General features: G+C 48.4%; 2 protein-coding genes across 2 annotated transcripts; both read left to right on the top strand.

Annotated features, from left to right (window-relative positions):
- The first annotated feature begins 1,926 nt into the window (after positions 1 to 1,926).
- On the top strand, positions 1,927 to 2,706 carry LOC121337517 (feather keratin 1-like). The gene is made up of 2 exons (XM_041407659.1): positions 1,927 to 1,999; positions 2,399 to 2,706. The coding sequence occupies exon 2, from the start codon at positions 2,401 to 2,403 to the stop codon at positions 2,704 to 2,706; it is 306 nt and encodes a 101-aa protein (XP_041263593.1). The 5' UTR covers positions 1,927 to 1,999; positions 2,399 to 2,400.
- Positions 2,707 to 6,822: 4,116 nt separating this feature from the next.
- On the top strand, positions 6,823 to 7,227 carry ODF1 (outer dense fiber of sperm tails 1). The gene has a single exon (XM_041407671.1). The coding sequence runs from the start codon at positions 6,823 to 6,825 to the stop codon at positions 7,225 to 7,227; it is 405 nt and encodes a 134-aa protein (XP_041263605.1).
- Positions 7,228 to 16,474: the final 9,247 nt, after the last annotated feature.

The raw sequence follows: 16,474 nt of genomic DNA, 5'->3' as shown, positions 1-16,474 counted from the left end.
ATGAGACAGCCCTTGTCGAAATGGCATCTGACAATATCCTGGGCTGCTCAGGAAGGGGATGTCTTTCAAATGATGGAAGGTGATCTCAGAAGTGTGGAGATAGAGGAGACAATGCCTCTCTCAGTCTTCACCTACAAGATCTCCCAGGCTGCTGCATCCCCTAAGAGTTCTGAGAAGGTGGGGGAGCCTTCCCAGCAGTGAATAGGTGTCAAAAAAAGACTGCCTGACAAGAGTCAACCAGTGAAAACCTGCTAATGCATTCTGGGTCATGGCTTCTATGAAGTGAGTTATTGACTATCTGGAGAACTGGGCCACAGAGGCCCTCTAGCATTCAAGAAGAACAAGCAGCAAGATCTGCACTTGGAAATTAAAAACCTCTTCCAGCAGTATGGGCTGGAGACTGAACTATGCTACAGTCTTAGAGCCTGTCTTTTCTCTTGTGAGAGATGCCTTGGGGAGAGGCTTGGAGGGTGGAGTGGCTGCACAAGCCTCATTCTCCTGACCAAAGAGACCATGCTGTGTTGAGGAGCTCTCCTGAATGCTCTGTGGAAGGATAGAAGGGGTTGCAGAAAACATCCCCACACTGTTAGGGACTCATCAATGGTCCCGTGCATTGAGTATTCTCTTGGCATCTGTGCTTCAGCATACCTTGTTTTCCATGCCCAAAAAGAGCAGTGAGCTTGCTTGGAGAGTAACCCAACACCCTTGGGGAAGCAGGAACTTGTCCAACTCCCTAGTAAATGAGAGATGTCAGGAACAACCCCTGCAGTTGCCTGAGGTGCCACGCACCTCAGAACACTGAGGGAGGGGATGTGCTTGTAAGGGCTCTGGGTACAAAACCAGCTGTCAAACCACATAAAGGAGTGATGCACTTCTCTGCCCTGCAGACATGGAGGCAGCTGGGGAGTGCCCCAGGAGGGCAAGGGAATGCCTTCAGTAGGCAAATTTCTAGGGGAAGGCTCTCCCTACCAGTGGCAAGTCACGCTCTAATTTTGGGTTGGCTCTGTGTCAGCCTTTTGGTGTGAGGCCAAGCCAAGAGGGTGTAGTGTCTGTAGACCCATGTCCCTTGCAGGGTCACAGCTGCCCTCCAGCAAGGGCAGATTCATCCATAACCCAGGAAAGGTGGTGCAAGCACTGGGCTGTACCCTGGTACACAGCTTCAGGCAGCCACAACAGCCACTGCTGACAGCGTGTCCTTCTTGCCAACTCTCCCACAGCTTCAGGGGCTCATAGGACAGTCAACATGTTTTGCAAAACTCTTTCCTGCTGGTCAGGGTTTAAGGCATGCAGCCAAAGCTCATGGCACTGTGAGGAGAATGGGACAAACAAGGTGCTGTGTCAAGCCCCAACACAACCCTCATGTATTGAGGAGAGACTCCACCAGAACTGTAACCATGGTCCTTAGGAAGGATGACATTTTCTTTCTTCATGCTGACTGAAGGCAGTGATATGAGACCCCCAGAGACTGCCATGAGAGGGGATGACTCTTCCAAGTAAATGTGTAAAGGATTGAGGGAGAAGGATAAGTCACGTCATTAGGCACAGGAGCCTTTGTGTACCCAGGACAGACTCCTGCATTGGCAGGGGGAGAGTCAAATCTTTCTGTAATGAGGTTTGAAAGAAACATCACCAGAGTTCCCAGTTCCATGTCCTACATCTGCACAGACCCCTCCTGCACTTGAGGGTACATCTTCTGGTGATAGGGACTTGATCCATCTTGGGAAATCATTGGATCTGTCATCCTGGAACTTGAAAGGAGCCTGCATAGCATAATGGGCACGTCAGAAATGAGGAAATGCAGTGGCAATGGTGATGAAAAACAAAACACAACCTGGGGCATTAGGTGGGATATTTTGCTTTGGAGATGAGTCTGTTGGAAAATTACTGTCCTCACACAGTGACTGTGGGCCTGGGGCAGCACAGGAGCAGTATAAAAGCTGTTCCATCTCCTCACTGTCTCATCCACTCCTCTCCTGCACACAGTCTCCTTGGGAACAAGGTAAGTCTGAAGCTCTTTATTCTTCTTTTATTCTTCTCATCATTATGCTTCTGTGGGATTTTTCAGCACAAAGCTGTCTCTTTGTTCTATACCTGATTCTGGGATTGCTTTCTATGGGAGACGGAAATGTGCAAAAGAGGTGTCATGGAGAGAGGCTGGAGCTCATTTAGGTGTCTACTGTGGTGTGGGCTAGGAAGGGATCTCCCAGAGCACAGTAGCGTTTTTCAGGTCTCTTTTGGGCTTTGGAGAATGAGAAGCCTGTGGGCTTCCCTACTATCCTTCCAGCTCTTTTTGTGAGCTCTCATGTCTTCTCTCCCTTGTGGTGGTGTTACAGGCTTCTACTCACTTATGCTTTTCTACCCCTCTGTCCTCTCTGCCAGGTGCATCTGCAGCCCCCAGCCATGTCCTGCTACAGCCCGTGCAGGCCCTGCCAGCCCTGCGGCCCCACCCCGCTGGCCAACAGCTGCAATGAGCCCTGTGTCAGGCAGTGCCAGGACTCCCACGTGGCCATCCAGCCCTCGCCTGTGGTGGTGACCCTGCCCGGGCCTATCCTCAGCTCCTTCCCACAGAACACTGCTGTGGGATCCTCCACCTCTGCTGCTGTTGGCAGCATCCTCAGCTCTCAGGGAGTGCCCATCAACTCTGGGGGCTTTGGTCTCTCTGGCCTGGGCAGTGGCCTCTGTGGCAGGAGGTGCTTCCCCTGCTAAAGCTGGTGGTGATGATTTCAGGGTGTGAACTGAAGGACTCAGCAAGATGGTTCTTCACTGGGGATGGAGGATCAGCTTGTTGCTTCCTGAGGGGCTGAGCAAGCCCAGCAGCCCTTGCAGAAGGACTCTTGGGAAGCACAGCCCCTTGCTGTCTCTGCCCTCTTCCCCTCTGTCGTCTCCCTCCTGTGTCCTTGTTCCCTTGTGCTCCCCGGGGCTGTGAGGCCCACACATCCAGCCAGGGGAGGACCTGCTGGCCCTGCTCCCTCTGTAGGGTAGGCAGATGGACTTCTAGAGAGTTCTCAGCCACAGCCATGGGGCACAATCTCTTATCTGTCCCTCATGCTCACTGCACCATGACCATCGCTTGAAATGACCTAATTTCCCTCTCTTGACTCATTAAAGTTGTGCTGCATTTGAGCCATTGCCTCTGTGTCATTTTTTCCTGCAGATGCTCTCCCAAGACAACTAGGGAAAGAGAGGTTGCTCAACCTTTATTCTGGGAGGTGTTTGGGGATGGCTCTGAAGCGACCGGTAACACAGGCTTACATCAAGTGTGCTTAGTCAGACACTGGATTACTTTCTGCTTTCTAAATCTTGCAAAACTAGCAGGATAATGACATTCCAGATGCCAAAGGGATTTTATTGCTAATGGCATCCAGGCCAGCTTTAATCTCTGTGGATGGAAGTTCAAATGGAGCACCACTTTTTCTCTAGTACACCAGGATAACTTGGTCCACATCTGCCAATCCATTCTGTGCCATGAAATTTCCACTTCTTTGTCGTTAGAGGGTCCACTACCCACAAAAACTGTGTACCAGAATCCCTTTACTTACGCTTAAATGTTCCACCTGGAAACAATCCTTCCTTTTTTTGTTGTGGGATAAAAACCTCTGCAAACACCAAAAAAGTTTTTGTAACCAAAGTGTTAGACTTAGTGGAGCCTTTGACAGTTTCTTTCAGCCCTTGGAACAGTGCAGTGAGACCAGGTCAGTGTAGGCTAGTCTACAAGGAAGTGTGGTCTTGGGACTTGAAGAGATAAAATTTCCACTGCAGAATCTTTTCACCCCTTTGTCCATCCTCTGAAGAGTGTCTGCTATCAGAACGAGGTTCATTGACTGGACATGTCTGGCTGTGGAGGTGAAATAGCAACTGCACCTGGATCTCAGACTTCACAGAATCACCGAATACCCTGAGCTGGAAGGCACCCACAAGGATCACTGAGTCCAAATCCTGGCCCTGCACAGGCACCACAGCCATCCCCCCCTGTGCCTGAGAGCATTGTCCAAATGTTCCTTGAGCTCTGGCAGCCTTGGGACTGCCTGGAGAACCTCTTCAATATCTAAACACTCTCTAGGGAAAGACTAATCTGGTGCTGAGAAACAGATGACCCATGTACACCTTTCTCTCTGGCAGCTGGGGAGAGCATGGAGAGAGACAAGGACCACACAGAGTCACAGGCTGGGTTGCAACAAAACTTTAATTAAGAAGAAAAGCTGGTCCTCTGAGTGGGCACCATAGTGCAGGGAGCACCAGGGAGATGTAAGAGACTCTGCCATGAGTCCCTTGGCCATGGTGCAGCTCACACCTTGGATGGGGCTTCACCACCAGGGGAAGACATGAGAGCAGAGACAGGAAAGAAGAGGAGGGAAACAGGCAAGTTAGACAGAGTCCATGGTTTCAGAGAGCCCAGGCAAGGCTCTTCCCAAATGCCATGGATGCTCAGTGCCTCTAAATGACCATGTTCAGTCCATTTCCATCTTCTGGGTTCCGGGGGGTCCTTCTGTGGGGCAGTCACCAGCAGCTTTAGCAGACCCTGTTGTGGTGGTGCCTGGTGATGCAGGAGAGATCAAAGCCCCCAGAGCTGATGGGCACTCCCTGAGAGCTGAGGATGCTGCCAACAGCAGCAGAGGTGGAGGATCCCACAGCGGTGTTCCGTGGGAAGGAGCTGAGGATGGGCCCAGGAAGGGTCACCACCACGGGGGAGGGCTGGATGATGATGGTGGAGCTCTGGCACTGCCTGACACAGGGCTCATTGCAGCTGTTGGCCAGTGGGGTGGGGCCGCAGGGCTGGCTGCAGGGGTTGCAAGGCTGGTAGCAGGGGTTGCAAGGATGGTAGCAAGGGTTGCAGGGCTGGTAGCAAGGGGTGCAAGGATGACAGCTGGACATGGCTCTGAGTCACAGGTGCACCTGGGAGAGAAGAAAGAGACAAGATGGGTATTATATTTCTTTTTCTTGAGCATGATCTTATAAACTCTCAAAGGAATATATAGTAGGCCCAAGGACAGCTCAGCTATTGTTTTGGGGGCATAAAATAAACAGGATGACTTTTGCTGCAGTGTTAGAAACAAAAAGGTTTAATAAAAGGCAAAATAACAAACAGAAAAACCCGAGCCAGGTGCAGAGGTCTGCTCCTGGTAAAAACACCTCAAAAAGCCCCTAGTTCCTTTGTTCTCATTTTTTTCTACTTGATTGTTCAGGCGCTGTCCCTGCTGTGTCCCCTCCCTAGTTCTTGTGCCCCACTAACTGTGGGGGAATGTGACATGCAGAAGAGGCCTGGATGTGGTGAAACCAACACTGACCAAAGAGCCCTGCTCCACTTGAGCAGCTGTGGGCTTGTGTGGCAAAGGAGACTCAGAGAAACCTCTTGGGTGGGCAAGTCAGGAGCATCCTGGGAGAGGACATGATGAGGTTGTTTGTGTTCGTAGGGGACTGACTATCAGAGAGAGTCCATGGAGTGGATGAGGCCCAAAAAGTGCACCAAGGACTTCTGAGAGCAGCATTAAAAGGAAGAGAGACAAGAGAAGCAGTGCTGATGACCAACCTGTAAAGGCAATGGCCACTGTCAATCAGAGATTTTGGAGGCTGGGAGGAGGAGGATGTGGCACATCATCACGTTCAGTGACCCTTTAGCATCTGAGCAAGCATTCCAGGGCTTGGAGCAGCAGGGCCCTTCCTGCCCACGGGGCTGCAAACAAGCCCACGGGAGTGCCCCAAGCCAATGTCCCCAGACTGCCGGCAACGCCTCTGGCACTCAAGACTCATCTTCTGCTGGCACCAATGAGCTCCTGTCCCACAAGTCCATGGGCTTCCATGATCAGCTCTAAAAAGGAGCCTTCAGGGAGAAACGTGTGTGGCCAAAGAAGGCAATGAAAATGCGGCCATACAGGAAAACAAAACACAGCCCATATCATTAATTGGAGTGTTTTGCACTTGAAATGAGCTTCTCAGAAAATTATTGTTTCCAGAGAGACTTCCTCTGGACCTGGGGCAGTGCAGGACCAGTATATAAGGCATCCCAGCTTTTCACTCTCTCATCCACTTCACTTCAACCTTCATCTGCTTTGGAAGCAAGTGAGTTGGAGGCTCTGTCTTATACTGGGCTTGAGGCTGCCTGTTTGGGGAGGGGAAGTGGAGAGAGGGTTTGGTGTGGAGAGGGGCTGTGTCTGGGCTGGGGGAACTCTTGTTCTCTTGACTAAGAAAGTGCTTTTGTAGGCCTGTCTGTCCTTGCCCAGTGGTGGGGACAAGGCAAAGAGTCGTGTGGTCCTCCTTGCACTGGCTGCATCTCCCAGGCCAGGCTGTGTCTTGGCTCCCTTGTGGTGGGGGGAGAGGTGGCTCCTCAGCCATCCCCATGTGTAGGAATTTGCCCCCTGTTGACAGAGTGACAAAACTATCCTTTGTCCCTCAAAAAAGGAAAGAAGCCCAGAAGTTTCTCTCAACGATTAGGTGAAAAGCCACCTCATAGGACCTCAGGGACTTCACCAAAAACTTGAGGGCATCTAATTGGATAGAAGCCAAAAAGTCCTGCCTGAACAATCAAGTAGAAAAAAATGAGAACAAAGGAACTAGGGGCTTTTTGAGGTGTTTTTGCCAGGAGCAGACCTCTGCACCTGGCTCGGATTTTTCTGTTTGTTATTTTGCCTTTTATTAAACCTTTTTGTTTCTAACATTGCAGCAAAAGTCATCCTGCTTATTTTATGCCCCCAAAACAATAGCTGAGCTGTCCTTGGGCCTACTATATATTCCTTTGAGAGTTTATAAGATCATGCTCAAGAAAAAGAAATATAATACCCATCTTGTCTCTTTCTTCTCTCCCAGGTGCACCTGTGACTCAGAGCCATGTCCAGCTGTCATCCTTGCACCCCTTGCTACCAGCCTTTCAACCCCTGCTTCCAGCCCTGCAACCCTTGCTACCAGCCCTGCAACCCCTGCAGCCAGCTTTACAACCCCTGCTACCAGCCCTGCAACCCCTGCAGCCAGCCCTGCGGCCCCACCCCACTGGCCAACAGCTGCAATGAGCCCTGTGTCAGGCAGTGCCAGAGCTCCACCATCATCATCCAGCCCTCCCCCGTGGTGGTGACCCTTCCTGGGCCCATCCTCAGCTCCTTCCCACAGAACACCGCTGTGGGATCCTCCACCTCTGCTGCTGTTGGCAGCATCCTCAGCTCTCAGGGAGTGCCCATCAGCTCTGGGGGCTTTGATCTCTCCTGCATCACCAGGCACCACCACAACAGGGTCTGCTAAAGCTGCTGGTGACTGCCCCACAGAAGGACCCCCCGGAACCCAGAAGATGGAAATGGACAGAGTGTGGAGATCCTGACCATTGCTTTCCGAGGCACTGAGCATCCATGACTCCACCTGCACTGGAGGAGGGGTGTCTGGGCTCTCTGAAACCATGGACTCTGTCTAAATTGCCTGTTTCTGCCACACTTCTTTCTCTCATTTTCTGCTCTGTTGTTTTGTCCTCCTCTGGGCTGTGATCACTGGCTAAGCCCCATCCAAGCTGTGAACTGCACCGTGGCCAAGGGACAGAGTCTCATTTGTCCCTCTGCTGCTCTGTGCACTACGGTGCCCACTCAGAGGACTTCCTTTCCCTCTTTCAACTCATTAAAGTTTTGCTGCATCCCAGCCTGTGCCTCTTTGTGGTCTTTCTCTCTCCCTACGTTGTCTCCAGCTGCCAGAGTGAAAGGTGTTGCTCTGGGGGGATGTGGCAGGCACAGATGACAGCCGTGGGTCTTCCTCGAGTGATGGAAGGGTGAGACACTATAGCAGGATATTCTGCTCTGTAATGTGGGTGAGCAACTTGGAGAATGCCTTATTTGCCAGGCTCTCAGTAGTGGACTGAGGGGTGGGGTGGGGGGCTCTCTATCTGGCTCACCACACCCCAGTCAACATCCTTACCTTGCTACAATGACAGACACATGACTGAGAGTCAATCCCTCTATACTATAGAAGTCCAGTCCAATTTTAGACAATAGGTTCTTCTAATATTTTCCTGCTTGGTTTTGTGCATGAACTCTCCTGCCCTGGAGTGGAAATGTCCCTTCAAGACTACTCCTTTATGTCAAATAAAAGAGATCTGCCCATTAGCGTTGGTTTGCTGAGTTGCACCGATATCTATTTCAATAATTCTTTATTTTTGCTAGGTTTAATATAATTTCTTTAATATAATTACTTTATATAGTGCAGTATCTTATCATATTCCACACAGTATTAATAGTTTTAGGTTTTATACTGTGTAGTAAATAATTCTGATTAATATATTTTGTCTAATAATTTGTCATAATAATATATATATTTATATGTATATGTATGTACCTAAAATTTTCCAGAATTAATCCTGTGGGACAAAGTTACTTAAACCACTCACAGTCTAGGGCTAAGACTGGATGCAGCCTAACCCAGATTCCTCTTTGAGGAGGAATTTAGAAAGCCAGGGTGTCCTCTCTGCACCTCACAACTCAGCAGGACTTCTCTAAAAAACTGTCTGAATCTCCCTCTCCACCAGTGACAATTTAGTGTAGTTGGCAGGATGGCAAATTTTGCGAAACAGACAAAACAGAATATTTACTGAGGCACAGTATAGTCAAGAAAAAGTGGGACATGGTAATAGAAAAGGAAAAACTCACTGTTATTTTGGTGAGAGAAGTATGTTGTCAACCAATGAAATAAGGCATTTAGTCTTGTTTTACTTAACTAAAGCTTTGCAAATTAGAAGTGGAATACCTTGGAGAGAAAGCTGAAAAGGAATTGAATGGTAAAAAGAGATTGGCTGAAAACTTGAAGAACCAGTTGTGTGACTTCTTCCAAAGAGAAAGAGAATTAAATTTGCAAACTCCTTGTCTCAGTGTGGAGCTGGAGAATAAGGAGGAGTTTTCCAGCCTTGCTAATGAAGTAGAGTGGGAGGCAGAATACATTCAATATGATCTCCCCATTCTTTGTTCATTGTCATAAAAGTTTGATGCAGTAAAGCCAAACTCCCCACCTCACCCTAGACTCTGCCAACTTGTAAAAATTGAATTAATTTATGAGGTAGAGCCCACTGTAACAACGAAAGATAAACCTTGCACTGTGATGCAGTTGGCTAAACTGCAAGAGCGATGTAGCAAGGATTCAAAAAAAACAAACTAGGCCAGCACCTCTATCAGAGCACACAGTCATGCCCAGCAGTGGGATGGCACACAGCACTCTTATACAAGGCCATTTATGTAAGTTAGGTTCTATGTAGGATAGCAAATATAATCCTTGTCTTTAGGTCCCAAGCACTCTGCAAATAACAGCCCATGAACATTCTGTCGAGCCCAGAGCACAGGACACATTCACACAAGTCCACATCCTGGTGGAAGAGAACACGGCTTCCATCTCATCTGTTGCAGAATGAAGGTAAAGGGAGTAAAGAGTATCCAGGTTTGAAAGATGTCTTCCAAGGAAGGTGGGAACTTCCCTTGGAGTGGAAAATGTGACCCCCTTCCTTCCAAATTATTATAACTTTGAAATTATGGGGCTTTCAGGCAAAGATACGGGAAAAAGAATAACAGTCCACTGAGTAATGGCTTCATCCTCTGGCAGTAGCAGAAGGAAAAGGGACTGCAGACTCACCTTGTTTTTAAGGAGAAAAAAGAGAGTGAAGTGCATGAGTGACCAAGGACCTGCATTGGCTTTTATACTGCCCCAGGCTCAGGAGGTTGCCCAAGCTGACAGAAAAATTTTTACATGCTCTTCTGAAATGTAAGGCACCCCAGATGATACAGGCTGTGTTTCAGGTTCCTGGTGCCTTTCACTTCCTTGTTTACACTATGATATTTCCCTCATGGATGTTTGTTTTGAGGTTAAAATGAGGTTTCCTAATATTTCTTGGACAGGAGCATGTAATTGTGGGCAGAACACTCACACCAATTGCTGGAAAAGTCCTCTACAGACCAGGATCGGTGACCCGGGGCAGTCCTGGGATGGTGTTTTCAACCACACTGACAAAAGGCCAAGCTCCTCTCAGCCCTGAAATCCTTGTCTAGACCCCAAATGGATCCCATTTGTGAGGACACACCATGTCCTTTTCCCTCTCTCTCTCCCTCCCAGCACCTGATTGATACTGGTCTTTCTCTTCCAGGCAGATGAACTGCACTGCTGAGCAGTATTTCTCCTGTGTTCACCAGCCTTGGAAGAGATTTCCCAAGCTGCTAGGCTTCCTCCACTCTTTAGGCCATAACTGGGGATCCTCAGCCAATCCATGTTTGGGCCATGAGGTGCCTTGGCATGCGCCAGCCCAGCCAGGGCTGTGCCTGTTGAACCCATAGTAGTCACATAAGGGCATTTTGTTTGATGGATGCACTTAGGTGGATGATAAATTCCTTTGAATGCATGGCATAGATAAATTTGCATGCCATGCTTTGCAGATGAGCTCAAATGAGTTTGTACATTTCTGGCACTCATCACAACAGGATGTGATGGCCACCCCCACAGCCTGGCCCTGCAGGCTGGGTTGCCTCTTGCATTCTCCATGTTAAAATGCTTAAAAGAGCATCAGGAGAAATGGCAAGAAACCCTGCCTAGCTTGTGCATGGAAGCCCTGAGTAGATTTGCTTCCAGTGCTGTGTGGTGGGTGTGTCATGGAGCCAAGAGCTTCAGCTGCACAGAGCAAGCAAGGCAGGGCAGATGGGGACCAGGGCCAACCAGGTCAGGGGGAGGAAGACTGGAAGCTGGTGCGTTTTGGCAACAGAAAAAAAGGCTTCTGCTCCCCTGTGAACTTTAACTTCAGAACAGGTGCTGTCACCTGCAAACTGGTGAGGACAAAAAGACACATTTGGGAATTTGCCAGAGGGACCAGTGCTCAAACAATTTTTCCTCCTTGAAGGAGAAAATACCTGTGATATCTTCAGGAGACTCCCTCTCTCAGAAATCTTAAGCAGAAGTCTCCTAACCTGACCTGATGTCTTGAGAGGTTTGTTGCAGAAGAAGGCTGCTGAGCTTGCCCTGCCTTTGGAGCAATACCATTTGCTGGTCTTTGATGTGGGCTCCAGGGATAATGTCCAAAAGTGCTTCTAGAGTGACTACAGAGCTCTGGGATGAAGTAAGGGTGTGAGGGCCCAAGCTGGAAAAGACTGACTAGGAAAGAACTCATCCGATGGGTGAAAACCTGATTGCAGGCTTTGTGTTGCAGGTGGAGCTTTTGTTTTGATTGCCAGAGAAATGTCTGTGATGAATGAGGGGTACTGAGCAATGACGGGAAATATTTGACAAAGTCATGCAAATAATCTTTAAATCTCATAAGAAACCAACAGCATCCTTTACCTACCTTTTTATTCATCCTTCCCTTGGGTGTCATGCTGCTATTGAATCTGTGCTATTCACTGCACTCCTGAGGAGATATTATACAGAAATGGATCCCCTTGGCACAGATGGTCCATCTAGATTTCCCAGAGGAACAGTTTTTGTATAGTAGCATGAGACTCAGAGCTCTTGCTGCCTGGGTTGCCTGACATGGTTTTAAAATGTGTGATTCCCCTAAAGGCACCACATGGCCCCGCCCTTAATGAAATGTGGAATGTTTCTCACCACTCATTAAGAATTGGAAGGCAAATCCTTTCCATGGGGTTAATTAGGGAGCTTTTCTAGTTTTGTTTCCTTGTTTGTTTTTATTGGCACAGGAGATAGTAAACAGGAGGATTTTAATCAGCTCTCAAGACAGTGGCATATATTTCTGTATTCTTTTGTCTGAGCCTTTGCCCTTTGTTTCTGGTAAAATCAAACTATTCTGGTGATGCAAATTTAGTGGATCAAGGTGCCTGTGTGGGAGATGCAGTATTTAGCTAAGGTGAGAATCCTCTGAGTCCGGACATCTAGTAGAATTTTCAGCCACCTTAAACTCCACTTCTCCAGCTTGTATCTCCCCAGTTTGGCTGAAAGGATTATTTGAGAGGGCAGAAGGTTTTGGTAATGGAGCCATGTGGAGGGTTACACACAGAGCGAAGTGGAACAGGAGATGGTTTGGTTCTGGCAACTGAGACCAGTGCTTGAGCAACAGGTGTCACTAGGAGCAGGTGAAGCCTTGGTTTTGGGACAGAGCAAGGTGTGCCAGCATCCTGTGAGATGGACAAAGCCTCTGTCTCTGCCTGGACATCCAGACAGGAGGAGCGTGGGAGGAAGGTCACATGCATCACAGAGACCCGTGAACCTGAGCTGGTATTTGGAGCCCAGCAATGCCTTCAGGAGTTTATTTTCTGCACTCAAAACAACGTGGATACCCAGGGAATGATATTTGGATCATTGCCTGGAGCTGAAGGCCAAGGATTAACCCAAAATTTTCAAGTACAGCTGAAAACATTCCTAAATATTGGCATTAGTAGTGAAGCCACAAGTCATTTGCACAGGAAAGATGGACACCAGGAACAAAACATGATATCCTTTTGGAGGTGTTTGATTCATGCTGATGGAAACTCCACTGCACAGATTGTGTTACCAATCCTTACTTGAGAATCCCCTCAGCCCTGCGTGTCTGGGCAGCAGCTGGGCCCTGCCGAGTGCTGAGGGACTGTGTGAGGTTTGGATCTCATCACCTTGCTTTCAGGAGTGCTGGCCACAGACCCTAGAACACAGACGCCTGGCCAGGCAATGAAGTTGTGATAGGAAGAGATGAGTTGCGGGCCGTCCCCAGTTGTTGTTTTCTCCATCCCCACTTCTTTGGAGCCCAAGTCTCCATGATGGCCTTTGTCTGCTGCGTAGCCAGGGATGTTCTTCATCAGCTCCAAGGGAAAAGGGCACAAAGTAAAATCCATGTCAGCGAGCCCCACAAGTTGTTTTCTCCACCTTTTTCCTGAGCAGTTGCCAGAGAACAACAGATGACTCAGAGGCAGAGGCTTGAATGCAACACAATTTTAATAAGTTTAAAGAAGAAAAGGAGATGGCTCACAGAGAGCACCAGGAGCAGCCACTTAGATGGAGCTCCCATGTGGTGTTCTTTGCACTGCTTTGCAGAGGAAGGAAGGACGGCATGTCCACACTAGACTGCCTGGCTAGAGAGGGACAGAAAAGGAGAGGAGAATAGAACACGGAAGTGATGGTCCAAAGTTCCAACTGCAACATGCAGAAGCTCTATCTCTGCCCAGAAGAAGGTTCTGATGTCTTGGGCATTCTTGCCGGAAGACTTTGCCAGCAGCTTTAGCAGGGACGGCATCTGCTGCTACCCTCTTGAAGCAGTAGCAGCAGGAGAAGAGGCTTTGCACTCACCTGCTTCCTGAAGAGGAGGAGGTGAGAGAAGTGGATGAGAGAGCAGAGACTTGGGCTGCCTTTTATAGCAGTCCTGACCTGCCTCAGGCCCAGAGGCTCCTTTATGGAAGAAATAATTTTGATGACCAGCTCATGTCAGAGGTGCACCATCCCAGTTAATGGTAGGGGCTGTGTCCTGGTTTCCTGCACTGCGTCCTTTTCATTTCCTGGTAATTTTGCTTGCTTTCCTATATGAAAGGCTACTTTTGTATGTGCCGACAGGATAAGCCCAAGGATTTCCGGGGCAGAAAGACGTCAGCACAGGCAGAAGTCTCTGATCCAGTGCCAGCAGCATCCTTTGTGGGCAGGTGATGTTCTTTTGTGTAATTTCTGAGTGGTTTGTTTGTGGCAAAATTGTTGGGAAAGGGGCTTTAGTCTTGTTCTTCTTGGTCACATGCTAAAGAACTGCAACGTGAGGGGACATGACAGAGGTTTGGCATGTTGTTTCCTTCTTCTACTCATGTCCTTCTTTCCACCTGCTGTCTCTGTCTCTCCAGGCCAGTTTAGAGGGGATTTATTGCCCTCTCTCCCTCAGCATGTGAGTCAGATGGATACCCTGCAGGAGCTCCACTGCATCTTAGTGGCTGCTCCTGGTTCCTTCTGTGAGCCACCTCCTTTTCTTCCTTAGACTCAACAAATTCTTTGTGCATCCCTACCTGGGACTCTTTTTCATCCTTTGTTCTGTGACAACACTTCCAGTCTGCTCAGGAAAAAAGGTGGAGAAGCTGTGGGTGGGATTCCCTGTGGCGGATTTTACTTACTGTCCTTTCCCCTGCAGCTGATGAAGACGACCCTGGCTACTCTGCAGCCAACGGCCATCAGGGAGATCCTGGACACAAAGAGTGGCAGCAGTGAATATGAGAAACAATCTTCACTTTGGGAGTAACAGCCCACAACCTCATCCCTTCCTTCTCCTCCTCTCCATTACGGGTCCATGAGCGTGGTCAAAGACATGACGCCCTTATGACATCTGTATAATTCTTCAATACTGGCAGGGCCCAGCTGCTGTTCCAGACATGCAGGACTGAGGTGATTCACTAGCTGGGATCAGTGCCTGCCACAATCAGGCTGTGCAGAGAAAAGCAATGTGTAACATTTGTCAATTGCTCCTCTAAATGTTAATATCTTACACAGCTACAGTGTCCCTTAAAATGCAATAGCACAGGCCAAATTTCTTACACCTGGGAGAACACGAAGTTACCTATAGGATGGGTTTTGCTGTGTGGCTGACTGGCTTACTCATATATTCTGGCCAATATATCTTGAGGACCCAGTATCACTGGTAGATTAACTCCTCTACTATTTCACCAAGAGTACGTGAAGCACAAAAGAGAAAACTGTTCAGTTTTTCAGTTGACAGGTGAACCTGTGGTTCCCAAGTTATGCTATATATTGAGAGTGAACAGGTTGCTGCTGCCTTTTGAACACCTGGAGTCGGGGTAGTTGTGAACTATCACACCAAAGAGAACAATGTGTGCTTTAGTTAAAGATATAAATTACACTTCACAAGCATTGAGAGCCCTAAGTGCAGAAATTACACAAGTCAGAGAAGCTACCCTTGGAAACTGAGCAACAATTGACTACTTTGTGTTGAGACATAATCAGGATGTGAGGAATTTAATGGGATGTGTTGGTTCAATCTTTCCAATAAGTCCTGACTAATAGAAAAGAAAGAAACAACTAAAGAAACTAGCCACAAGTGCTACAGGGACAGAAGGACTAGATTTCTCTTGGCTGGTTTCATGGTAACACACTCGAAATTTAGGATGGTTAAAACAATCTCTTGCACTTATGTGATGTGGTACTCATGACCTTAATCACTTGTTGTTTAATTCAGTGCTTACTGCTGTGCAGACTCAGTCAATAAAATAACTAGATATGACACTTTAAAGAAATTATATTAAAGTCTCAAAGGGGGGATTTGTTACCCAACAAGTTCTATTTCTTCAAGAAGACTTCACAGCAATGGGGGTAGATGCTAGAAAATTCTTTTGACTTTAGCACATAGTGTATGATCTCTATATTCATGGTTAATGCTTAGTTTTGTAGCAGCAGGTATTTGCCTAGTACACATAACAGAGATTAATGTGACCTTATGTTAACTCCCTACATCTGTGACTGATGTCTTGTGTCAGCTAATGCTTCCTTATTTACTTACATCAGTAATTAATATGTACTAACCAATATCTTAGTTTTGTGATGTCTTGGTTTGAAAGACAGGTGTCTGCCAAGAAAGGTGGGAACCTGCCTTGGAATGGAGAAAATGACCTCCTTCTCTCCAAATTATTATAACTATGAGATTAAGTGCCTTTCAGGCAGAGATATTGGAAAAGGAATAACAGTTCTTTACCAGTATGTGTATGTATAACAACTCCAACAACAACAGCAGCAGCAGCAGCATCAAACAGAACCAGACACGCGGTCCCAGCCTCTCTCGGCCGCAGGCGCTTTCCCCTTTGGTGCAGTTCCGGTCACAGCCAGCAGGGGCGCTGCTGGCTCCCGGCCAGGCAGGGTGGGTGCGATGATTCCCCCGCTCCAGCAGGGGGCGCTGTGGCGCGGCTCGGCTGCCTCTCCCTCACACGGTAATGGTGGGCGGTGAAATGGCTGCAGCAGGAATCTTGGAACGGCAGCTGGAACAGCAGGGGGGGCTCACCTGGGGCGGCAAGCAAGAAGAAGTAGAAAATCAGCTGCAGAAAATCAGCAGCAGCAGTAGCCCAAACTCCGCCAGAAGAGGCTTTCCTGGAGGGGGAAAGGACCCGGATTCTTAAAGTTTTGCCTGAGGCATGTGAGGAAATGGTGAAAACGGTCCCCCTCTAGTGAGATGGAGTGTTAATAAGGTGCCAGTGCAATGGCCACCCCCACAAGCAGAGCTTCAGTCATGGTAGGAGAAGTCAGCAGGAGATGGAGCCTTACAGTTCTGGTGAACTCCCCCCACAGCGACCGCAGCCTGCTTTCCTCTGACTGCTGAGGGAGCAAGAGAGCTAGGAGCTGCACCCAGCTCCCTTTAGCCCAGCCGAAATCGGGCAGTATCTCTGCCCCTCCAAGAGAAACTCCCCAGCTAAGAGAGTAGCCAGCTGCAGCCTTCCTGTGACAATTTATTTTGTCTCTCTTAAGTATCGCTTGTTATGGTTTCTTGGCAACAGATGGGAGAAAATTCCATGAGAGATAGAAACAAAAGGAAAAATCCTAAAGCCCAACATGAGAACAAGGATTGTGTGTCAGAGTGAAG

Source organism: Onychostruthus taczanowskii, unplaced genomic scaffold (genome assembly GCF_017590055.1).
Source record: "Onychostruthus taczanowskii isolate IOZ18803 unplaced genomic scaffold, ASM1759005v1 scaffold273, whole genome shotgun sequence".
Lineage (NCBI taxonomy): Eukaryota > Metazoa > Chordata > Aves > Passeriformes > Passeridae > Onychostruthus > Onychostruthus taczanowskii.
Note: the sequence above shows the minus strand (reverse complement) of the source record. Positions and strands in the feature narration are given on the sequence as shown.